This window comes from Giraffa tippelskirchi, chromosome 3 (assembly GCF_054371585.1).
Source record: "Giraffa tippelskirchi isolate mGirTip1 chromosome 3, T2T-mGirTip1v1.2.pri, whole genome shotgun sequence".
Taxonomy (NCBI): Eukaryota; Metazoa; Chordata; class Mammalia; order Artiodactyla; family Giraffidae; genus Giraffa; species Giraffa tippelskirchi.
This window is the reverse complement of record NC_137277.1, coordinates 8,744,227-8,768,306: the sequence shown is the minus strand read 5'-3', so window position 1 is coordinate 8,768,306 and position 24,080 is coordinate 8,744,227. Positions and strand designations below refer to the sequence as shown.

General features: G+C 54.7%; 1 protein-coding gene across 43 annotated transcripts in view; it reads right to left on the bottom strand.

Moving 5' to 3' along the window:
• Positions 1 to 380: 380 nt before the first annotated feature.
• SEPTIN9 (septin 9) overlaps positions 381 to 24,080 on the bottom strand; it is a 179,338-nt gene continuing 155,638 nt past the window's right edge. For 33 of the 43 annotated variants that reach the window (XM_081575587.1, XM_081575589.1, XM_081575588.1 and 30 more), the window contains 9 exons: positions 13,217 to 13,408; positions 12,439 to 12,567; positions 11,990 to 12,071; positions 11,564 to 11,701; positions 9,011 to 9,128; positions 8,102 to 8,197; positions 7,711 to 7,807; positions 3,265 to 3,316; positions 381 to 2,192 (listed from right to left, as the gene is read on the bottom strand). In XM_081575587.1, coding sequence (XP_081431713.1) covers positions 2,057 to 2,192; positions 3,265 to 3,316; positions 7,711 to 7,807; positions 8,102 to 8,197; positions 9,011 to 9,128; positions 11,564 to 11,701; positions 11,990 to 12,071; positions 12,439 to 12,567; positions 13,217 to 13,408 — 1,040 coding nt within the window. In that variant the 3' untranslated portion in view covers positions 381 to 2,056. Of the gene's footprint in view, positions 2,193 to 3,264; positions 3,317 to 7,710; positions 7,808 to 8,101; positions 8,198 to 9,010; positions 9,129 to 11,563; positions 11,702 to 11,989; positions 12,072 to 12,438; positions 12,568 to 13,216; positions 13,409 to 13,928; positions 14,135 to 24,080 lie in introns of all 43 variants that reach the window. The other 10 variants (XM_081575607.1, XM_081575601.1, XM_081575609.1 and 7 more) reach the window with 1 other exon arrangement.

The following is a 24,080-nucleotide window of genomic DNA, read 5'->3' as shown; positions in this document are numbered from 1 at the left end:
GGTGACTGAGTTCTCTTGAAATAAATTGGTATGAAATGATTGTCAAACATTGACCAGCTCATAGGGTTCACTGCAACAGATTTCGCTTTTGAGAAGAAAAACATTATTTCCAGGATACAGTCACAGAAGCAGCGCACAGCACCGCCCAGTGGAATCCCTTCAAAGCCTCCTTTTAATGAATAAATTAAGACTCTCTGCTCGCTTTTCAATCATCCCCTTAAATCAGTGCTTCTAAGTCCCTGAAACCTTTCTTCCTCCCGAAAGGAGATGAAACAATTCCCTAGCGATCACTTCCACGCTATCTTCACACTCATCAAAGGAGCGCCGTGCTTTCGGGGTCAGAAAAGAGAAAAAAAAAAAAAAAATCCCACTCCAGAGTCTTCCGGGTTTGCATTTGGAACATTTATTTCAGGAAATACATTTTCAACACTTTATTATTTATACAAAAAAAGACGAATTTCTCAGGAGGCACATAGCGAAAGGCCACTGTGGAACAGATCCCAGTGAAACTAACAAGTTTTCAAAATCTGGCTACAGAGAAGGAAGCGAAGGCATCCCAGGATGGGCCAGCTGGACCCGGACCATGGGGGCGGCCCCACGGCCGGGACCCCGACGCTGGCGACGGACGCATCCTTCAACATCTTGGTTTTGGCAAAAATGGCAAGTCGGCAAGTAAACTGTTTCCGCTAAGGGGTCCTTCCTCTCTTAGGTGGGGAGGGAGTAAACAGGTGAAGCAATGACCTACACACACACACGCGCGCACGCACATACACGCACACCAGCCGGTCTGCACCCACCCCTCCCACCTTCTCACGGGCCGCAAGAAGCCAGCCTGGGGCCTGCAGACGGTCACGTATCATCGTCCTGTGTCTGAGCTCCCCGGGGGCCATGTACACCTGACCCCTGATCAATCCCTCTCTGGGGGTGTCTATGATGGGTTCTGGGGGCAGGGGAGATGCAGGGCCCCAGGCACATCAGGGCAACACAAAGTCAGGCTTGCCTGGCCTCCCACCTCCCTGGTCGTGGTGTCAGCCAGGCCTCGGTTGGGAGGGCTGTGTGTCTGGGGCAGCCAAATGGGCATTCACTTAACCAGAGCGTCTCGGGCCAAACGGATGTCTAAACAGACAGACAGACACGCTTCCCTGGTCACACGGGGTGGGGGCAGGGCCGGCACCAAGCCCACGAGAACCACTCAGAGCACCCCCAGCCGTGGTTCACACAGCCCCCGCCCCCCACTTCCTTCTGGCACCTGCCAGCACTTCACTTCCTCCTTAGCTCCTTTACCAGATTCACTTGCTTGGACCTTCCCAAAAATCAGGGCGGGGTAGGGTGCATCTTTTGCTTCCTTTGAATCCTCAATCAAATTCCAGCGGGGGTGGGTGGGGGGTGTTGAAGGGGGCGGGACATAACGGGAGATGAAGGTACACTTCCCTCTCCCCACCTTGTCCCAGTTCCCCGTCCGAAGGGACAGCTGGGGAGAGCTGGTGGCTCACGTGGACGGCTGAGATAAAGGCACTTTCTGCTCCAGGACAGGCTCGCGGGCGGGCAGCAGCCAATGGGCAACTTGGGTCTCGTGGAATGAACTGCTCTCCCCTAGGGGCGGGCTCAGGGGCTCCCCAGCGGCGTGCAGGGAGGCGGGGGCAGGAAGGTGCCCCAGGTCCACCAACAGGGCCCCATCCTCCCGCGGGCACCACCCCGCCACACTCCAGGGGCTCTAAGAGCTGGGGGCCACTCCTGGCACCAGGGAGCTGGGCCTGGAGTGGGGGCAGGGTCGGGAACTGAGTCAGTGGTCCTCCCGCTCCTTCTGGACCTCAGGGATGGCCAGAGAGCCGCCCCGCACTCCAAGCTCCCCCCACCTCCTCCCCGGCCTGGTCCCCGTAGTCAGTGGGCTAATAACAAACATGCTCAGAGGGTGCTTGTCATCTTGTTACTCGGCAGGTGTAAAGGGGTGGAGACTGAGGGCACATGGAGAAAATTATATAAAATAAAAATGGGGCGGGTGGCGGGTGGCGGGAAACGGTAAAGACTCGGGGCAGGGTCCCGGGGCGGGCGGTGTCTACATCTCTTGGGCTTCGGGCGCCTTCTCCTCGACGCCGTTGGCCACGGCGCTGCTGCCTTCGTGCAGACGCTTCACGCGGTAGGCTTCGAAGTGGATGGTGCTGGTGATGTCTTTGATGTTCTGCATGTGTGTCCTGGGAGGGGCATGGCGAAGGGGTCACCAAGGGGGCAGGGGTCGGGGTGTCCTGCTCACTCAGCCTGCCCTCCCCATTCCAATCTCCACTACACGGTTCCCCGAGGTGGGGGGGTTCCCCAGTGCGGCGCTTTAGCCCCACCAAGACAGACCAAGCCTGGACAGGAGCACGTGGGGGCGAGGACGTGGATCTCCATGGCAACCCCAGCCACTCTCAGGACCACGTGTTCCAACACATCCCCTTTCTCTGTGTCAATTCAATCGCCAGTTCAGGGACAGGCTGAGTGCAGAGGCCCCCGGCAGGGGGCAGGGCTGGAGTGTCCTTGCTCCGGTTCAGAAGAGCCAGGAGAGCGGCCAGGTGTGCTGGCAGGTAAGGGGCGGTGGCCTGCAGCAGGCAGGTAAGGAGCCTGGGGGTGGGGGTACTGGCACCCCTGCTAGTCATGTGTTCAAGCGTCCCTTCTCCACTGACCCATCAGGGCAGGTTTGGAAAGGGGATGTCAGAGGGCCCGAGGTCAGAAGGGCGTCCTTCCGCAGCCAGGCTCACCAGCACAGGGCGGCTAGCTCCTGAAAGCCATATCCTCCCCCAACTTGGAGGCCATGAGAGATGGTCCCGTCCTCCTACTGACTTTGTCCCTAGCATCCATCCTGCTGGCTGAGGAGCTGGGAGCCCCTGGCACCCTGGAGGGAGCCCCCATCTTCTCCGTTCACCTGCCCAGGCCCAGGCCTTACCCACCTGGGCTGAGGATGGGCTCCTGCTTGCCTGGGTTCATGGAAACTGAGGTGGGGCCCCTGACACCCGAGACCTCCTGGGGCTCAAGCTGCAGTGATGCAAGCTCAACCCTTTTCCAAGTAAAAGTAAAAAAGATTTTCACTGCTTGCTTCATTTCCAAGAAGGCTATTTTAAGACAGTGGGGCCCCAAGGAGGAAGGCAGATGGGTGGGGTGTGCTGGCTGCTGCTCAAGACCTCCGCCTGCTGGCCCATCACCCTCACCCGCCACCCACAGCCCTGATGGAGGCCCCTTCTGGGCTGTCAGCCCCTCCCCACCCAAGCAGCAGACCCGCCTGGCTCTCACCTGATAAGGAGGTCCCGCAGGTAAGCAAACTCACAGTGAGTGGTGTTCTCGACTGCAGAGGAGAGAGAAGGAGCTTTAAGATCAGGAAAGTCCCTCCCGGCAATGCTGGGCGGGCAGATGGACAGAGCAGGGGGCCGCAGGGGAGCTCTGGGCATCTCAGCTCCTGCCCTCCTGGGAGATGGCACTGTCACCCGGCAAGACAGCTGCGGGGGAGAGAGCGCTACGCTAAGCAGAAGGGGGCCCGCTGCTGCACTGTGGGGCCCTGGGGGTGTCCCAGGGGAGACCTGAAGAAGAGAGGGGCGCTGGGAACGGAACGAGGCAGGAATCAGGGCTGGGGTTTCTCCCCCATGTGCTCAGGATACACGCAAGGGCACACGTGTACAGAGGTCACGCACCGGGGATGACTGCTTGCATGGAGCTCAAGAGCCAGCAAAACTGAGTCACAGGCTGCCTGGGGAGGTGCACACGAGGACACACTAAAACCCCTCGGAGTGCTGAGCACAAGCTGAAGACAGCAGTTGGCTCTGGGCATGTGGGCAGACGGGCAGGGAGGGGTCCCCACAGGTACCCCAGAGCAAGCCGGTGATGCCCCAGTGCTGCATGAAAACTGCCTGCTGCCTGGTTTTCAGCTGCCAGTCACCTTTTAAAGGGTGGTGAGTGGCATCACCTGGACTCAGGGAGGCTGTCCTCTGGTTCCATGGGGGCGTCCGGCCCACGGGAAGGAATCCCCAGTCTCCACACACCCTACAGGAGAACGACTAAGACTTCTCATTTGTGGTCATAGGGAGGTGGGGCTCAGAGAATGGGAAAAAAAAAGCGGGTCTGCCCAGGTTCCATGGCCTGTGAGGCCCGGCTCCCAGGCCCAGGCTTCTCCATCCCATGGCAGCGGGGCCTTTCTCTACAGCCAGCAGATAGATGGGGAAACAATGGAAACTGTGAGAGACTTTATTTTCTTGGGCTCCAAAATCACTGCAGATGGTGACTGCAGTCATGAAATTAAAAAAAGATTGCTCCTTGGAAGAAAAGCTATGACCAGCCTAGACAGCATATTAAGAAGCAGAGATATTACTTTACCAACAAGGGTCTGTCGAGTCAAAGCTATGGTTTTTTCAATAGTCATGTATGGAAGCGAGAGTTGGACTATAAAGAAAGCTGAGCACCGAAGAATTGATGGTTTTGAACTGTGGTGTTGGAGAAGACTCTTGAGAGTCCCTTGGACTGCAAGGAGATCCAACTAGTCCATCGTAAAGGAGATCAGTCCTGAATATTCATTGGAAGGACTGATGCTGAAGCTGAAACTCCAATACTTTGGCCACCCAATTCGAAGAACTGACTCATTTGAAAAGACCCTGATGCTGGGAAAGATTGAAGGTGGGAGGAGAAGGGGATGACAGAGGGTGAGATGGTTGGAAGGCAACACCGACGCGATGGACATCAGTTTGAGCAAGCTCTGGCAGTTGGTGATGGACAGGGAGACCTGGCGTGCTGCAGTACACGGGGTCGCAAAGAGTCAGACACAACTGAGCAACTGAACTGACTGACTGACTGACAGCTGGCAGGGGGGCCAGGGTGGTAGAAGGCCAAGTGCCCCACCCCCCAATTCAGGCTTCCCAGGTGGCACTAGTGGTAAAGAACCCGCCTGCCAATGCAGGTAGACATAAGAGATGCAGGTTCGATCCTTGGAATCAGAAGATCCCTTGAGGAGAGTATGGCAACCCACTCCAGTATTCTTGCCTTGAGAATCCCATGGACAGAGGAGCCTGATGGGCTACAGCCCACAGGGTCACACAGAGTTGGACACGACTTAGGTGACTGAGCATGCACGCACACTCCCACCCCCATGACGAGCCCTCCAATGCTCTGATTGGACTTTACTTGCTTTGTGCCTGGGGTCTTCCCTCCACACCCCTGCCCACCTTCCTCTGCCATTCCCTACCCCGCAGGGCTGTGCCCACAGTAGAATCCTCTGCTGGCTGGCTTTCATGCAGCCTTTCCATCTAACTTGGAGAAGCACTGAGCGTAGTGGGAAGAATGGGGCTCTGAACCTGAAGTGACTGTCTGACCACTGCATCCCAGGTTGGGCAAGTCATTCTGGCCTCTCTGAGCCTCCATTTCCTCATCTGTAAAATGGGCATAATAATGCCTCCCACCTCTCAGGGACGGGAGAGGATGAAATGAGTTAACTGTGTGCTTTATCACACCCGCCCGCCTCTGAAAACATTCGGGCAGCTTCCAAGGATGAGTAAAGTACCTCAGGACGGTGGTGCGCAACCCAGCAGGAGGAGGAAGAGAGAACTGGGGCTGGAGAGGGTGGGGATGAGGAGAGGCACAGAGTGGCCTGCTCTCCAGTCAGCTCCCAAGTCACAAGGTCCCAGAGATTAAAAAAAAAAAAAAGCCACCAGTGTCTTGGGGAAGTTCAACTACTCTAATGGCAGAAACTCCTTCTGGGACCTCACGAAGGCTGCTGGGATGCCAGAACCACCCCCCGCCACCATCTTTACAGGTTCCGTAGGGGCTGTTTCTCATCACCACCTTCAACGTGGGCTGGAAGCACGACAGCATCGCACAGTTCATTCAAACCGCAGGATCCAGGCCAGAGCAGGAGAGCGGGGATGCAGAAAATTAACTTCCCTGATTTCCCAACAATTTCCTGACAACTTTCTTTACCGGTTGCCGGCAGGGCCCAAGTTGGCCACCAGAGGGCAGCAGAGGCCAGCAGCGGCGGGGCTGCCCTTCCCCACCGCTCCCCAATGGCCCTTTCTTTTTCTTCCCTTTTTCAAATGTACTCGGGCTGCGCCACGTGGCATGTGGTATCTTGGTTCCTCGACCAGACATCAAATCCGTGCCCCCTGCCATGGAAGTGTGGAGTCCTAACTACTGGACTGCCAGGGAAGTTCCCCCCACTGGCCCCTTCTTATCCCAAATCCTCCAACACACTTTACAAAAAGGTTTCTAAACAGCAAGATTTCAGGAAGAGGAGAAATGGAAGAGGCGGGGCCAAGGCAGGATGAGCCCAAGATGAAGCCTAATTGAGACATCTAGGCGGGACAGGGAGGTGAGGGAATTTAACAATAATCCAGGTAAAATGAGCCTGGGGGTGCTCCACTAGATCAGTTTTCATTATATCATTTACTGCTGATACAACGAAAGTATATGAAAAATGAAAGTATCTGCTGTCCTGAAAGCTCCGACGGTCTTTGAGACATTCTCTGATTTCACTAAACTCCTGGCGCATGGTGCTCACTTTATGGATGGCAAAATCGGGACCCAAGGGATGATGGGACACGCCCAAGGTCCTGAGCTGGGTGTGGGATGGGGTGGTAGCAGCTGGAGTTGAAAGCAACTGCTGGATTTTCTGCTTCCTTCTCTATGCCAGGCCTTGAAGCCAAGTGAACAAGGAAGGAGCCAAGTGGTCCATTTTAACCTGTTCTAAAGAGGGAAGGACAGAAGAAGAGAGAAGGGGATAAGGAAACGCCCAGGTCCACCCCACCTAGGGTCATGGCCACCTGTAATGGGTTGGATGGTGTCCCCCAGATGTCCAGCTCCCAACCTTGGGCACCAGTGAATGGGACCTTATTTGGAAAAAGAGTCTGTGAAGGTGTAATTAAAGGAAGGATTTCAGGGACTTCCCCAGTGGTCCAGTGGTTAAGAATCCACCTTCCAATGCAGGGGATGCAGGTTTGATTCCTGGTTGGGGAACTAAGATCCCACATGCCAGGGGGCTCCCGAGCGCTACAACTAAGACCCAATGCAGCAATAAATAAATGTATCTACCTCCACAGGGGATCATCCTGGATTTAGGGGGCCCTAAGGTCAGTGACAACTGTTCTTAGAAGACACAGTTGCACAGAGGAAGGCAGAGCCGAGACCGCAGGGCTGAACCTACGAGCCAAGGTCAGCCGGCAGCCACTAGGAGGGCAGCAGGGAACAGAGGCCTCCAGAACACTCAGGATGAACTTCCGTTTTAAGCCACCCAGTCTGTGCTGGTCTGTTGCAGAAGCCCCAGGACATGAAGATGTGGGGGTCCTGGAACTCCGAGGGGGCAGGGAGTGGGGAGGGCATCTGGTTCTCAGCTGGACAGAGCTCCAGCCCAGCCCTTTCCCCACGCCCAGAGAGGTGGGGTGACTTGTCCAGATCACACAGCATGCCTGGGAAACCCCAGCAACAGGACCTGGGCAGAGACCATCATACCTCCTTCCTCCCTGGACGTGGGGGATTGGGACAGAGGTACTGCTCTGTCAGCTAATGGCTGTGGGCCCCGGACAACACACCTAGCCCCTCATTTCCTCCACCAAGCAGGAACCACGGGAGCCCTTCCTGTGGCCTAATGGACAATAGACGAGGTCCCAAGAGTGCCAGGTCAGGCCCAGGGGCACAGCTCCCGGGTAGCAGAAGCAGCTTTCCTCCTGACCTGTCTGGAGGCCCCAGCATCAGCTCAGCCATTACCTTCGATGGTGCCCCACTTGGTTTTCCTTCCAAGGATCCTCTTCCCGTTCACTTGGTACTCGTGGTCACTGCCCACCACAGCGAACGGGATCATCTCCTGGGGGAGGGGCAGGAGGCATCGGTCACTTGTGCGTGCAAAGGCCAGTCCACTCCCTTGGCCCCTGGCAGGAGCTGCCCTGAGTCGGGCCCCCAGCACTGAGACCCCTTGGCCTGAGAGGGCTGCATGTGGACCCTCTGGCTTCGACCCCTCCTAGCCCAGATAACACTTCCTTATGGCTCAAGACCATCCCACCCATTTTCCTGGACCCCTGGATGGGGAGGAAAGACCCCCACCCGTGTCCTCTAGCAGGAGGTAAGCGGCCTCTGGGAACAGTCTGGTCAGTGCACTCACCCGGAATTTCTCATTCACCAGCCGGTCCTCAGAGTCCTCGTCAAACTCTTTCTGGGGGTACACGTCAATGCCATTGGACAGCAGGTCCGCAGTGATCTGGGGGTCCAGAGGGGAGACGGGTGGGCACCGTGCATGAAGCAAACTGGACAACCCACTGGGATCTGCCTGTGCCACGACCTCCACAAAGTGAGTGGCCCCAGGCTCGGGTCAGGGGTGGGCTCTGGGGGGGGCTGGTAACCCTGATACTGTCCAGTTCTTGTGCCTCGGGAGTGGAGGAGAGGCGGCCGTAGACCTGCCTGCTGGAAGACCACAGCCACCCAAGGGACCCGGGATCGCTATCCCAGGCGTGGGGCACCTCCCTGTCCTTGCCTTCCAGCTCATCACACCACCAAGAAAATCACTCAGGTTTGCTGAGTCCTCCCTGTCCTGAGCTCCACCTGGAAAGCTCTCACTGCAGCAGCCCGTACTGCACAGGGACACCTGCTTGTGTCAAAGAGTCACCACTCTTCATAGCAACACCTGCCCATACGGATGATGATCAGCGATTACGTCCCATGAACAGCTGTCATCTCTGCCCTGAGCACAGACAAATGCCCAGGTTCAGCTTTGGGGGCTTCCTTGTTCTTTTTCCATTGCCAGGGCACTGTCCTCCCCTAAGCATGCTGGGAAAATCCCTGGACCTAAGGGATTGTGGGTGGAGCTTTGGGAATTAGAGGGAGGAGTCTCTCCGCTCAGAGGAGGAGGCTCTGCAGGGGCCCAGGCTTCACCCTCCTGTGGGACAGCGACAGAGAAGGATGCGACCATCTGTCCCCTGATGGAAACCGTCTCTTCCATCTAACAAAAGCCCAGGATTTTGTCTGATGGCCTTGCTCCCACCAAGGGGGGTGGCAGGCGGAGATAGAGCCCTACCCGCTGTTTGAAGTAGACCCTCTCCTCCAGGGTCAGCGTGTCGGCCTTGGCGATGACCGGAACGATGTTGACCACTTTGCTCAGGCGCTTCATGAACTCGATGTCCAGGGGCCTGAGGCTGGAGCAGAAGGACACGGATGAGGGTGTGGGGGGAGGGACACGGAACGGGGACAGAAATGCGGAAAGGGGGCCCACTCCTGCCTGCAGGGAGCTGAGGGGAGGCCCCCAGGGTGCCTGCGGAGCTCCCAGGTGGGTGCACGCCGACCAGGTCAAGCCTGTGGGCTGAGTGCCAGCCAAGCCACTAGTGAGGGGGCAGAAAAAGGAAAAGAATCCTGGGCCACACTGAACTGGGGGAAGAGGGGGCAGGGAGCCAGGCCAGCTCTGAGCAGCCTGGGGATGAGCTCCCAAAGCCCCCAGTGTGTCCACTCGGAGAAAGACTGCCACTGGCTCAGAAGGCCGTCAGATTGTGGGGCGTCACTGTATGGGGGGAGATGGGCGCTCACTCAGCGCCATTTCCCGGGATGAGCTGGGGTCTGCTGTCCGGGGCGTCCCCAGCCCCTTGCCCACTGGCTCCAGGTGCCCAGCACAGTTGGGCAAAGGCTACCCCTCAGCTCCTCCTCACACCCCCCACCCCGACCCGAGACCAGTTCTCAGCAGCTGTGGGGACAGGGCTGCAGGACTCCTGAATGGCAGGCACCACCTTCCCACCAGGAGCAGAGATGCCCCTGCTGTCCCCGCACAGAGTCAGTCACAGACTCAGTGTGAGAGTGAGGTGGGCCCCAGGAGGATGTCTGAACGGGGATGGGAAGGAGCTGCCTTGATCCCCGGGGCCAGGGTCTGGGGGAGGGGATGGCGTGGCACCCCACTGGGTCACAGCTTCCTGCTTTCAGGATGCCTCGGTGGAGAAAAGCCTGGACAAGCTGCTGTCGGACTTGCGGCTGAGCCCCCCCCCCATGCAGAACCCCGCTGAGGGTGGCTCGGGGACTCGTTTGTTTCCCACAAAGGCCCCCAGGTGAGGCCCACGGCTCCTGCTGGTTCCTTCCTGTAACCGGTGCCTGCGAGGCTGGGCCCCCACCGCTGGGCTTCCTGCCTCTAGTAGAACCGAGTGCAGAACAGTCGGAACCAGAGCCTTAGGCCGTGGTGACCAGCCGGACCCCAGGACCCAGCAGTCCCCCTCTGTCCCCGCTCGCTGCCTCCCCCTGCCCGCTCCTGCTGTCCACCGGGTGCTGGGCTCACCTCCTTCCCACGTCCTGATTCAGGACGAGCCCGAGGGTGTCCACCCGCGGGTGGAAAGACACCTAGGGGTATCAGGTGCAGACGGAGCCACAGGGAACCAAGGACAAGGGGTCTGTGAGGCCACCCAGAGCCCATCTGGGGCTTCCCTGGTGGCGCAGTGGATGAGAATCTGCCTGCCAATGCAGGGGACGAGGGTTCAATCCCTGGCCTGTGAAGATTCCACGTGCTGCAGAGCAACTAAGCCCATGTGCCACAACTACTGAGCCCGTGTGCTGCAACTACTGAAGCCCTCGCGTCCTAGGGCCTGGGTTCCACCACGAGAAGCCACGGCAGTGGGAAGCTGTGCACCACAACAGGGTAGCCCCCGCTTGCCGCAACTAGAGAAAGCCCGAGCAGCAACAAAGATCCAGCACAGCCAAAAATCAACATATACAATTTTAAAAATGGGTGCGTTTTAAAAAGGGGCTTCCCAGGTGGCTCAGTGGGTAAAGAATCTGCCTGCAATGCAGGAGATGCAGCTTCAATCCCTGGGCCGGGAAGATCTCCTGGAGAAGGAAATGGCAACCCACTCCAGTATTCTTGCCTGGAGAATCCCACAGACGGAGGAGCCTGGCGGGCTACAGTCCATGGGGTCGCAGAGTCGGACACAACTGAAGCGACTGAGCGTGCACACACACGTTTAAAAAAATAAATAAAAAATAACACTGGCCTTCCTCACATGCACAATTAACATTCTAAAAAAACAAAGAGCCCATCTGCCCTCATGAGGGAGATGACCTCTGCTCAAAGGAGGCAAGGAGATCCCCCGACCTCTGCTTCAGGGCACCCATCGCATGCCAGGCTCACTGCCTGTACATGCATCTGTAGCTGCAGATGGAACTGGCAGGAGAAGGCAGCTCTCACCAAGGTGGCCTCGACTAACAGCCCTCACCCAGCCCTGCACAGGGCCAAGCCCGCTGTTCTCTGTGCTCTAAACCCTCCTGGGTGTGTGTGTGTGGGGTCCCTGCCAGGGTCTGTTATCGCATCATCAGCACTCCCCTTATGGACTAGCAACCCACACAGAGGGGCAGGTAAGTGCCAAAGACACACAGCAGGAGAGTCTCTGCCCACCTGCCAGGCCCACCAGAACGCCTGCCCTGAGAAGGCACAGCCCAGGCTCCGGACCATCCCAGGCCTGGCTGGCGGTCCTCCACCCTCCCGGGCAAGCTGCATGGTGGACAGGTGGGTGGGACGCAGTGTGGGGGCCAGAGGGAGGTCGAGGGCACTCAGGCTGCGGCCCACGGTCCACCCAGCCCCAGAGCGCGCCAGGGCACGTACGAGTGGCCGGTGGCGGGGATGAAGTACAGGCAGCAGTGGACGCGGGTGTCTGGGATGCGCTTCTTCCGGTTGATGTTGACCTCCTCCTGCAGATACTTCTCGTACTGGTCGTTGATGAACTTCATGATGGGCTGCCAGCTGCATGGAGGAGACCCAGTCAGCGAGCATGGAACCTCCACGCCCCAGCTGGGGGAACAGCTTCCTGCCCCACCCCCATTCTCACCTGCAGGTCCCCAATCCCCCAAGTCTCTGCCCAACAGCGGGAAGCGGGGGGTAGGGGTAGGGTGGGTACCATCTGAAATCCTGAGCACTACAGAGACCTGGAAGAGCCTCCCAGGTTGACATGTGACCCCAGGGATGGGGGGAGGGGTGTGATTCCCAGCAGCCCCGTGAGGGCTCTTCCGCCCAGGGCAGTGGTCCCCTCACCAGTTCTCATTGTTGATGTGGTCCCCGAAGCCCGGCGTGTCGATGACCGTCAGCTTCATGCGGACGCCCTTCTCCTCAATATCTGTACACAATCACAGCCCCCACTGAGCTCAGCGGGGGGACTTGGGACCTGTGCACATAACTCCCCCCTGCTGGCCGGGCTGCCCGACCCACCCTGCCCCAAAAAGGCCCCCCTGCAGCGCCCCCAGGATGATGCCAGTGTACAGCTGTGAAGCCCCCTGCCCATGCTTTTCGGTGGAAAACTCAGCTGTCTCCAGGGGGCTCTGACCAGGGCCTGCAGGGATCCTGGAGAGCATCCCTGACCCCTCGCCCTCCCCCCACCCCACTCCAAGTCTCAACAGCCCAGAGGTGCTGCCCTGAGTCCCTGGCTCAGGGGGCCCGAGGAGCCTGAGTCGCTACCTCTCCCCCAGCGCCCGCCCGGCTCTCACCGTGTGTGATGGACTTGATCTCAATGGTCTTGGGGATGCGCTCCTCCGAGGTGGGCTGCACTGACTTCCGGCTGATCTTGGATTTGAAGAGGGTGTTGATCAAGGTGGACTTTCCCAAGCCGCTCTGCCCTGGGGAGAGAACAGGGCTGGTGGGCAGGGCGCCCCAGAGACAGCGGCTCAAGGGCCTGGGGGGTGGCGAGGCCTGGGCGTCACCCCCCAGCTCTCCCTGGTGGGGCTCCGGGTCAGGAGGCAGCCGGGAGGCAGGAAGGGCTGGGTGCCCAGGCAGCAGCCAAGCTCTCGCTGTGCTCTGCGGCAGAGCAGGACATGGACCCCTCGTCTTCTAACCACAGCATGGTCCAACTGCCCCATGCAAGGTCCTGGGGCTCCCGGGAGGAGCTGAGATGCAGACAGCGTTGGGGAGGGAAAGCGGGGGCTGGCCCCTCCAGTGTGGTCCACCCTTAGCTGTGGGACATACCAGGATCCACGTGATGTTTGATGGAAAAGCCCTACAGAGCCCCTCACCTTGAGACCCCGGCGGGGAGGGTCTGTATCCCTCACGGCTAGACCACCCACACTGCAGGGTTCTGGTCCAAAGCCCCGGGTGCCGGGCTCCCCGCCACTGAGGATCACCTCGGTAGAAGAGTCTGCACGCTCGTCTGTCCTGCAGGCCAGGCCTGTCACCCTGTTTTACAAGAGCCTGTGTGGCCAGCCGGGGCGGGGCAGAGGGGCTCCCTTGCGTGGTTCTGGGTGGCTCACCGGATGGGAGCACGGGACTCACCCACCACCATGATGTTGAACTCGAAGCCCTGCTTCATGGCCTTCCTGCGCATCTGCTCCAGGATGGAGTCGATCCCCACGTAGCCGAAGTCCATGGAGGCCTTCTCGTTCCGCGGCGCGGGCGGCTGCTTGAGCGCGGCATCTCTGGGGGTGTCGGCCATGTCGCCAGTGCTGCTGGGAGCTGCCTCAGTGGCTGTGGGAAGAGGAGCGGGCGCGTTAGGGGGCGACAGTGGCGGGGGGACACACGCAGGTGGGGGAAACTGAGGTTCAGCTGCCCAAGAGACCCCGGAAGAACGCCCCAGAGCCAGACCCCTCGGCCCGGGCTGTCCTGCCGCCGTCCGCCTGGCCCACAGAGCCTCACCCCACAAATCCAGCCCCCAGCCCTGCCTTGCTGGGGCCCTCGCTTGGCTCCGGGGTGCGGCTGACCCCCAAACTCTCCTCTTTCTCATCAGAGCTGCACCCAGCAGAATTGCTCTGAGGAGGGCGGGGAGCTCTCTTTGCACGCTCCCACCCACCTACCTCCTGCCCTGCTGCAGAGGGGGCGCCCAGTGAACCCCCCCACCTCCATCACATGACTCAGGCCCCAACACTGGCTGCAGCCTGACAGCCAAGGGCCCTGGAGACCAAACAGCCAGTGTGTGGGTCAAGCCCTGAGCCAGGACAAAGGAGAGGACAGCCTTCTGAAGGGAGGACGGAGGGAACCAGCCAAGCACCTGCCAGTGGCCCCGGGCCAGCGGGAGTGCTGAAGGAGGGGTGCTCTTTGGTGGCCGGAGGGCTGGGACGCAGAGCTAGCTCCTCCGGGCACAGTGGTTCAAGGGCGATGGCAGGAAGGGGAGGGCTCGTGGGCGGTACCTGCAGGTACTACCCCCTGCCTCCCACCCTGGACTGGATTCAGGTGTCTTCTCTGGCCGCCCAGCACCTGCGGGGCCCCAAACCCACAGCCCGGGAGACAGTTTTGCTTTCAGGTCTGCAGATGGGCAGATGGGACTCAGCTGCTCAAAATAACTCAGGTTGCTTCGGTCTATAGGTCAGAGCCTTCCTCCTCTCCTCCTGGGCTGCCCTAAGAGTCCACGTGACCCAGCTAGAGGCCTGGCGGGTGGGGGAGACACCCAGAAAGCTCCCAGTGGGGACCCAAGGGGCACCTGGTCTGCAGGGCTGGTCAGGGAGCTCAAGACTGTGCTGGTTCCAGTTCCCCACCAGGGTCGGCCGCATCCCAGTGATTGACCCCCTGCCCACGATGTGGTGCACACCCAGACCACACCCTTCCCCGATGGCCCTCCCCACTCCCCTCCCCTGCCCCCGCAGGTCCAAGCTCTTTCCACCCCCTCTGCCCACTAAGAAGGATTTTCAGCTTCATCCTGCCTCCCAGAAGGATCACAGTCTCTTCTCCCGGCACCGTGAGCTCATGGGAAGCGACCACACAAGGAGTCCAAACACTCCCCCTCTGCCCGTGAGCCCCTCCCACCAGCCCCTTCAGTGAGGGCTGTTAGTTTCCAGCGCAACAGACCCCCCCACCCAGGTGCCTATCTCTCCAGGTGGCCTACCCCACTACTAATGAGGGCAAGCAGCCTTCCCAAACACGCCCTCCCACCCATCCCCTCCTGCCCCTGCCCCTGGAGGCAGCAGGACACAGGTCGCCAGGCCAGGAAGGTCACTGCCGAGCTTTCAGATAAACTGCATTTTGGTTTCCTGGGGAAATAACCGGACTCCACTCCACCCACCAGGTTGCACCTCTGCAGCTACCTCTGTCTTCAGTAGCCTCTGAGGGAGCTGAGATGGGGGCCAGCATCCTCTCCTCCCCGCATGCCCAGGTCAGTAAGAGAGGAAAGATGACTGGCCCCATAAGCTTACAAACCCCAGAAACTGGGGTGTCGCTGGTTTATCCCCAAGTCAGTCACTAATGTCCCCCTATCCTTTGCCCCGAACAGGCAGGGACATTCCTGCTTCAGAGAACAGGGGCTGAACACATATAACAAGGCCAGGGGCCGCCCGGGGGTCCACACATCTCTTCTAACCACAGGCTGATGCTGGAGGCTTCGGTTCCACGTCCCACCTCACCCCATCCCCAGGGCGGGGAAAGGCAAAGGGCCCGGAAGGCAGGGATCTCCCCATTCGACCGCCATTGGGGGTCCTCCTCCCTGCACGGCCCGGAAGGAATGGTCTCTGCTCAGAAACACTCTGCCCCGGGCTCCAGCACCATCAAATAAACAAAGACCAGAGCTGCATCTGGCCCGAACGTGTGGCTCTGGGGCTGCTTCCTGGAGACAGACATGGGGCCCTGTCTTTCGGGACAGCAGTTCAGCCCTGCCCCACGTGACCGAAAATTGCTTCCATCTGTCTGTGGGTCTGGGAGCCATTCTGCCCTGGACCGGGCCAGCCCCCCCGCCCCACCCCCACATCTCCCTCCATCCCTCACCCCCTCCCGAGCAGCACAGGGTGGAGGAGTTTGGGGGTGGGGTGGGGAGTGCCCCCGAACCACCCCCTACTTCTCTTCAAGGGCTCCAGGAGCAGCAGCAGAGAGAGAGGCTCCAGCCGGCCCCTCCACAGGCACCAACATCCCCTGCAGGAACCAAAGCAAACCCCCTGCCCACCAGGGCCCTGTTAGAGAAATAATCATAGAAACGCAACAAGGGCCATCCTTCCCGCTGAGAGAAGGGCCTGGCCTTCTGCACAGGTGAGGGTCCATCCCCTCGAGGCCCCTCCTCTGGGAGGCTCCCTGGTGGGCAACCCCCACTCTGCCTGCCCAGATGGCCTGCAGACACGGGACCCTCCCGCTACGCCCACCCCAATAAGAGGCTTTGGGGTCTGCCTTCAGGACCCCACGGGGGAGTGTAGAGGCCCCTGGCAGGCCAACCGGCCCAGAGATGCTTTCTGTGAAACTCGGGGTTTCTGTGACTCTTGCGGCCTCGAGGACTCTAGCCGGCTAGACAGGAGAGTGGAGACGGGCAACTCCAGCACCATCCAGTGAGGCAGCCATGTGTGCAACTTCTTAGAAATTGTGGTGAAATTTACAGAACACAAAATGTACCATCTTAACCAATTTTAAGTGTGCAGCTCGGGAGTGTTAAGTCCATTCGTGTTGTTGTGAGGCCAAGCTCCTAACTCATCTTGCAAAACTGAAACCGTCCCCATTAAGCGTGAACTCCCACTCCCCTGCTCTGTTTTCTGTCTCTATGAATTTTTAGCTACTGTGCACCCCAGGTCAACAGAGTCACACAGTATTCATCCTTTCATGACAGGCTTGTTTCACCAAGGAGAATGCTCTCAAGGTCAATCCACACACTAGCAGGTGTCAGGATGTCCTTCGTTTTGAAGGCTGAGTGCTATTCCACTGTGTGGATGGACCACATTTTCAATTCATTCATCAATGGACACTTGGGTTACTTCTATATTTTAGCTAATGAACAGAGCTGCTGGAAACATGAGTATACAACTATCTCAAGACCCTGCTTTCAAAGCTTTCTGAAACATTTCTGACCCAGTGGGAATGCTGAGTCAAATGGAAATGGTGGTCATGTTTTTAATTTTTTTCAGAACCACCAACTGTTTTCACGAACATGACATTTGCGCACTTAAAATGCAGCCAGTCTAACGAAGGAGCTCAGTTTTTTATTTTATTTAATTTTAATTCATTTCAATTTAAAGAATGATACATGGCATGGGGACTTCCCTGGCGGCCCAGTAGTTAAGATTCTGCCCTTCAAATGCAGGAAGTGAGGGTCTGATCCTTGGTCAGGGAACTAAGATCCCATATGCCACAAAGCATCGACAAGAAATTTTAAAAAATTTTTTAATTAAAAAAAAAAATGACACATGTTAAGTGGCAACTATACTGGACAGCACAGAATTCTTGTCTAACCTACTCGTTTTACAAATGGGGTGTATTTTGTTTTGTTTTGTTTTTCCCTGAAATGCACTGGAAGCAGTCTGGCCAACCGGAGACCGTCAATGAATTTAGTCAGTCCTGTAACTTCACATTCACTCTCGTGACAGCTGATTAACATACGTGTCCCCACAACAGGCCATGAGCTTCAGTGAGGATGGCAGTGATGTGCATGGATTCTCAGTGAGCCTCCAGAGCCCTCCAGGGAGGGGACACTCAACCAATACTGAGTGAATGGGGTCTTGGGGGAGACCCTCAAGGCGGGTGACAGGGAGGAGGGGCTCTGCTGCTCCGAGCCGCCTACAGACCCTCCACAACAATGGTCACACCCACCTCCAGACCTGCCTTCTCCTGACCCATCCCCACCCCAAGACCTCTGTCCAAACCACCTCCTCCAGTGGCTTCTGCCTACGGCTCACTCTCTTCCCCGTCACTTCAGTTTTTGTTTCATACCCAAACTTTATCAAATGCTATTAATAGGAAAAAGGAAGTTCTTAACAGAAAAACAAGTTTCACATTTACATCCAAGATGACTTTCACTACAGCCTCTGCACGCAAACAGAGAAAGCGGGAAACGCATGTTCAGAGAAGTTAAGTAACTTATCCAAGGACACACAGCACCACCAGCTGCTACTCTCCACTGCTCCTACTTGGGAATCCTTGGAAAAGGGGATGGAAGGGGGCAGCACAGACTGCCATAGCCTCTCCTTCCCAGAGCCACACTCCGAGGAGGGATGCCAGGTTTGCTGGGGTGTGTGTGTGGGGGTGACCCCTGGGACAGCCTCGCTTTTGCTCCACTGGGTCAGCCACTCTCTCTCAGGCCCAGGGCAGCATCCCTGCCCACCACAGTGGCACCCTCCTCTGGGAAAAGACAGCGCAAGTGACCAACTGGGCGGGGGTGACCTTACACTCTGGTTTACACCCTCCCTCCAGCCTGATCACTTTCTTTACTGTGGTAAAACAGACGCAAGTTACAACCTTGACCCCTTTGACCATGTTAAATGTTCATGTTAGCGTCATTAATTACATTCACGATGGCATGTAACCATGACCGCTATCCACCTGCAAACGCTTTCATCATCCTGGTCGGAAGCTCTGAGCCCATTAAACACTAACTCCCCTACCCCCCACCCCGTAGGCTCTATTCTGTCTCTGTGAATCTGGCTTCTCTAGGAACCTCATATAAGTGGAATCACTGATAAGTATTTGTCCTTTTATGTCAGGCTTCTTTCACAAGCATCATGTCTTCGAGGCTCCCCCCTGCTCCAGCATGTGTCACAATTTCATTCCTTTTTATGTCTGAATAATATTTCATTGTTTATCCATTCATCCATCAATGGACACTTAAGAGGTTTCCACCTTTTGATTATGATGAATAATGCTGCTATGAACACGGGTGGACACGTGTCTGTTACAGTCCTTGCTTTCAAGTTTTCTGGTGTCCAGCCTAATTATCAATATTAATAGAACCTGTTTGGTGCTCAGAAAGGCCACGGTTTGGACACGTAGGTGACATGGTCACCCTACAGTCAAAGCGAGGGGCAGTGCCCCCTGCAGACTTTGCGGCTGGGAACCAGGGGCTCGGACTCATTCTGGCTCCACGTGGCCCTCTGAGAGTCTTTCCACCCTGCTCTTCACTCCCCAATCTGACTCTGCAAGATCTGCAAACCCAAGGTTGTAGCTCAGTCAGCGGTACCCCCAACTCCTGGGCCAGGGCATGGCACAAAGCAGCTGCTCAAGAAACATCTAAAAGGTCGTCTACCCAGGGATGAAAGGACAGAGACAATGCGATAAATCTACACAACGGACTGTGAGCCATTAAAAGCACCTGTGTCCTAGGTGAATGGATATGAGGATGTGGTGTATGTATAGGACAGAATATTACCCAGTCATAAAAAATGAATGAAATAATACCATGTGCACCTACATGGATGGACCTGGAAATGATCAAACTGAGTAAAGTTAAGTCAGCAGAGAAAGACAAATATAGGATATCACTTATATGTGGAATCTAAAAAATAATACATCGATCTTATTTACAAAACAGAAACAGACTCACAAAGAAAACAAACTTATACCAAAGGCAGAAGAGGGGGAGGTGAATTTGGGATTGGCAGATAAAAATTACTTTAAATAAAACAGTTAACAAGGTCTTACTCTATAGCACAGGGAAATATATCCAATATATTGTAAAAACTAAAATGGAAAATAATCTGAAAAATAATGCATAAATGTAAAGAATATGTACGTGTGTATATATATGTGGAACTGAATCACTTTGTTGTACACCAGAAACTAACCCAACACTGTAAATCAACCGTGTGTGTGTGCGTGCTAAGTCGCTTTCAGTCATGTCTGACTCTTTGCATCGGATTCTCCAGGCAAGAATACTGGAGTGGGTTGCCATGCCCTCCTCCAGCGGATCTTCCTGACCTGGGAATCGAACCTGGGTGTCCTGCATTGCAGGTGGATTCTTTATCGCTGAGCCACTGGGGAGGACCTGTAAATCAACAGTACTCAAAAAAAAAAAAAAAAAATTAGCATTAACATATACATACTACCATGAAGAAAAGAGCTAGTGGGAAGCTGCTATAAAGCACAGGGAGCTCAGCTCAGTGCTCTGTGATGACCTAAACGTGTGGGATGGGGGTAGGGGAGGGAGGCTCAAGAGGGAGGGGATATATGTATACATACAGCTGATTCACTTTGTTGTACAGCGGAAACTAACACAACACTGTTAATCAACCATACTCCAATTGAAAAAATTTTAAAAAAGCACTGATGTCCCGACACGCTATAACAGATGAACCTTGAAAACAGTATGCTCAGTGAAGAAGCCAGACGTGAAAGGCCACATATGGTACAAGTCCATTTAAATGAAATATCCAGAAGAGGCAAATCCATTAAGACAGAGAGCAGATGGGGGCAGCCAGGGGCTGGGCCATCACGCCTATGGGACTTCCTTTTGGGGGATAAACAAGACTCTGATGCTGGGAAAGATTGACGGCAAAAGGAGAAGGGGGTGGCAGAGGATGAAATGGTTAGACAGCATCACCGACTCAACGGACATGACTTTGAGCAAACTCTGGGAGATAGAGGAGGACAGAGGAGCCTGCCGTCCGTGGGGTCAGAGTCGGACATGACTTAGCAACTGAACAACAACATTTCCTGAAACTAGATACAATATTGAGAACAAGCCCCACTGATGCACACGCTAAATGGGTGAATTGTACAGGGTGGGGATTCTATCTCAATGAGCTGTTACACAAAAACAGAAAAGTCACTGCTGGTAGAGATGGATTGAAAAGAACCCACTGTGCCCAGGAGTGCCCACCAGCCAGCTGTACAGCTTGCGGACAGCTGAGCCCAGGACACCCCCACTCAGGCCTAAGGTTCCTGTGCTCCCCACCCCACTCCCCAGGCTGTCCAGCTGCACAAGCAGCCCCGTCATCTCCCAGCGAGGACGTTCAGACGAGCTGGATGAAACCTTGGCAATGTCTCTCCGCAGGCCTCCAATTTGAGCGCAGGCCTGCAACCCTGGTGGGCGAGCCCCTGCCCCCTCCTTCGCCACAGGGGCCTGTAGGTCCGCCTTTTCTCATAGGGAGGGGGTTGCTCTTAAATCGGGGAGGAAAGGGTTCCATCCTCTTCCATCCACATGCCTTCACAGGGGGCTCTAGGTTGCAGCCCTGAGCCAGCGCCAGCTTCAGGCTTCTGCTCCAAGGGATAAATTCCTCCCCACTACCCTGGGGTCTGTGTATCGCTGTCTGTGGCTGGCTGGGACCGGGACAGTGGGAAGCACATCTGGCTGCGATGTAGCCACCAGAGGGGGTAGCCACAGGGGGTTTATACTTCATTGCAGCCCTGGGCAATCGTGGGCGGGGGCCCAGCAGGCTTGCAACACCCAAGGGTCACTCTTCTCTGCCGCCTCTCCCTGTCTGTACTGCTACCCTTCCTGCAGCCCAGAAACACCCCTGAAGATTCCACCCTCTCTGAGCATCAGCCTCCGCTGCTCGACATTGCTCCCAGTCAGAGGGGCACCCATGTCACAGCCAGGGACACAGCCCAGGACCAAGCTCTCAGGGTAAAGCCGACTCGATGCTCCTTATCTCCCCTGATCCTCCCCAGGTACACTGGCACCATCATCCCCCCAGGCCTTGCTCAATCACCGCCCACAGTGGCTGAGCAGAAAGCAAGGCTGACCTGTCTATGGACACCCAAGGGACCACCCAACAGGAGCCAGCGTCACCAGGCAGATCCAGGTGGACCCATGCGGAGGCTTGATGTTAGGGGTCCTAGGGACCCGTCCACCACATACTATTCCTGCAGGAAACTGCAGGAGGTGCCCCCCCCCACTGCTGCCGCCCTTGATGAAGCCTTCCTTCCCCTATCCCACCCTCGTCCAGGTGCTTCTCACAGTCATAGTCTCCTGCCTTCACCCTGCAACTATGTACACATGTACACTGGCGGGTAGACTTTGGAGACGTAACTGTCCTGGAAAAGATGCCAAAGAAATGGCTATAAGAACAGTCCTGAGAAAGAATAACAGAGCTGGAAGAATCACATTCTCTGACTTTAGACGATATTATTGATACAAAGCTACAGTCATCAAAACAGTACGGTATTGGCATAAAAAAGACACATAGATGAATGGAACACATTATAAAGCCCAGATACAAATCCACACACTTATGGTCAATTAATCTATGACAAAGAAGGCAAGAATATACAACAGGGTAAAGACAGTCTGTTCAATAAGTGGTGCTGGGAACACTGGACAGTTACATATAAAAGAATGAAATTAGAACAGTCTCTTATACCATATACACAAATAACTCAAAATAGATTAAAGGCTTAAAAGACCAGAAACCATAAAACTCCTAGAGGAAAACATGGGCAGAACACTCTTTGATATAAACCATAGCAATATTTTTTTGGATTTGGCTCCTAAAGTAAAGGAAATAAAGCAAAGGCAAACAAATGAGACCCAATTAAACTTAAAAACTTTTTCACAGTAAAGGAAATCATCAATAAAATGAAAAGATAATACACTGAGTATGAGAAAATATTTGCAAATGACATGACATACAAGGACAGGGAAGCCTAGTGTGCTGCAGTCCATGGGGTTGCAAAGAGTCAGACATGACTGAGCGACTGAAAAACAAATGATGTATAAGGGATTAATATCCAACATATATAAACAGCTCATAGCATTCAACAACTTGATTACAAAATGGGCAGAAGAACTGAACAGAAATTTTTCCAAAGAGGAAATGCAGATGGACAACAGGCAGAGAGGAAAAGATGCTCAACATCACTAATTACCAGGGAAATGCAAATCAAAATCACAGGGACATATCACCTCACATGCATCAGAATGGCTATTATAAAAAGCAATACCACAAATGCTGGTGAGGATGTACAGAAAAGGGAATCCTCATACATTGTTCGTGGGAATGTGAACTGGTGTAGCCAGTGTAGAAAACAGTATGGAGGTTTCTTGAAAAATTAAAAATAGAACTATCCTATGACCCAGCAACTCCACTTTTGGATATATATCTGAAAAAAACAAAAACACTGATTTGAAAAGATACATACGCCCTAATGTTCACAGCAGCATTATTTACAATTGTCGAGACGTGGAAGCAACCTAAGTATCCATCAACAGATGAATGAATGAAGAAGATGTGGTACATATACACACACAAAGGAATATTACTCAACTGTAAAAAAAACAAAACAGAAATTTTTCTATTTGCAACCACACAGGTGGACTTGGAGGGCATTATGCAAAATGAAATAAGTCAGACAGAGAAAGACAAACACCGTATGAGATCACTAATACGTGGAATCTAAAAGATACAGCAAACTAGTGAATATAACAAAAAAGCAGCAGACTCACAGATACAGAGAACAAACTAGTAGTTACCAGTGGGTAGAGGGAAGTGGGCAGGGGCAATAAAGGGATAGGGGATTAAGAGGTATAAAGTATTATGTATAAAATAAGCCAGAAGAATATATTGTACAACACAGGGAATATAGCCAATAATTTATAATAACTATAAATGGAGTATAATCTTTAAAAATTGTGAATCACTTTATTATACACCTGTAACACATAATACTGTCCATCAACTGCACTTCAGTTATAAAACATGGTTATAAACAATGACAGTATAAAAGGATCCTGGGGTCCCAGTGGACCAAGACCACCACAGTGATACATTCAACGAACATTTATTGAGCGCCTACTACATAGTAACAAGAAGACACCATAGGCTTGAGGTCAGTCTGAACGAAAACAAATGTGGCACACAGGAACAAGAAGTTCATTTGTTCAAATGTTCATCAGCCAGAACTTTCAGGCAGATTCACAGTAATCCCTTAAAAGCAAGGAACCCATCTGGCACAGCATTTCAGGATTTTCGTGTTACGTATCACAAACCTCTTACAGAAGCTGTTAAAAGATAAGGAGTCTCTCCCTAAAATAAGTACACATGAAGGCAGGCAATAAATTGCAAATGAATTTGGACAATTTGTGGGGTTCATCAAAGAACCGCGTAGCTTTCTTGATGAAACTAACTTGGTCTAATGAGAACTTAGAATTTAATCACTTTATCTCCGAATTGAACTTCTCAACATACAAAGATATTCTGGGTTCCGTGGTCAGAAAAGGGTGAGGAAGAGTTTTTAAAAAATGATCAGGGAATCCCATGGTGGTCCAGTGATTAGGACTCTGAGCTTCCACTGCAGGGGCCCTGGGTTTGATCCCTGGTGGGGGAACAAGATCCCAAAAGCTACAAGGCACAGCCAAAAAATGAAAAAAAAAAAAAAAAAAAAAAAAGATGAAAAATAACAATAAAAAAAAATCGGGGTGGGGGGACTTCCCTGGTGGTACAGTGGATAAGAATTCGCCTGCCAATGCAGGGGACACAAGTTCGAACCCTGGTCCGGGAAGATTCCACATACTGCAGAACAACTAAGC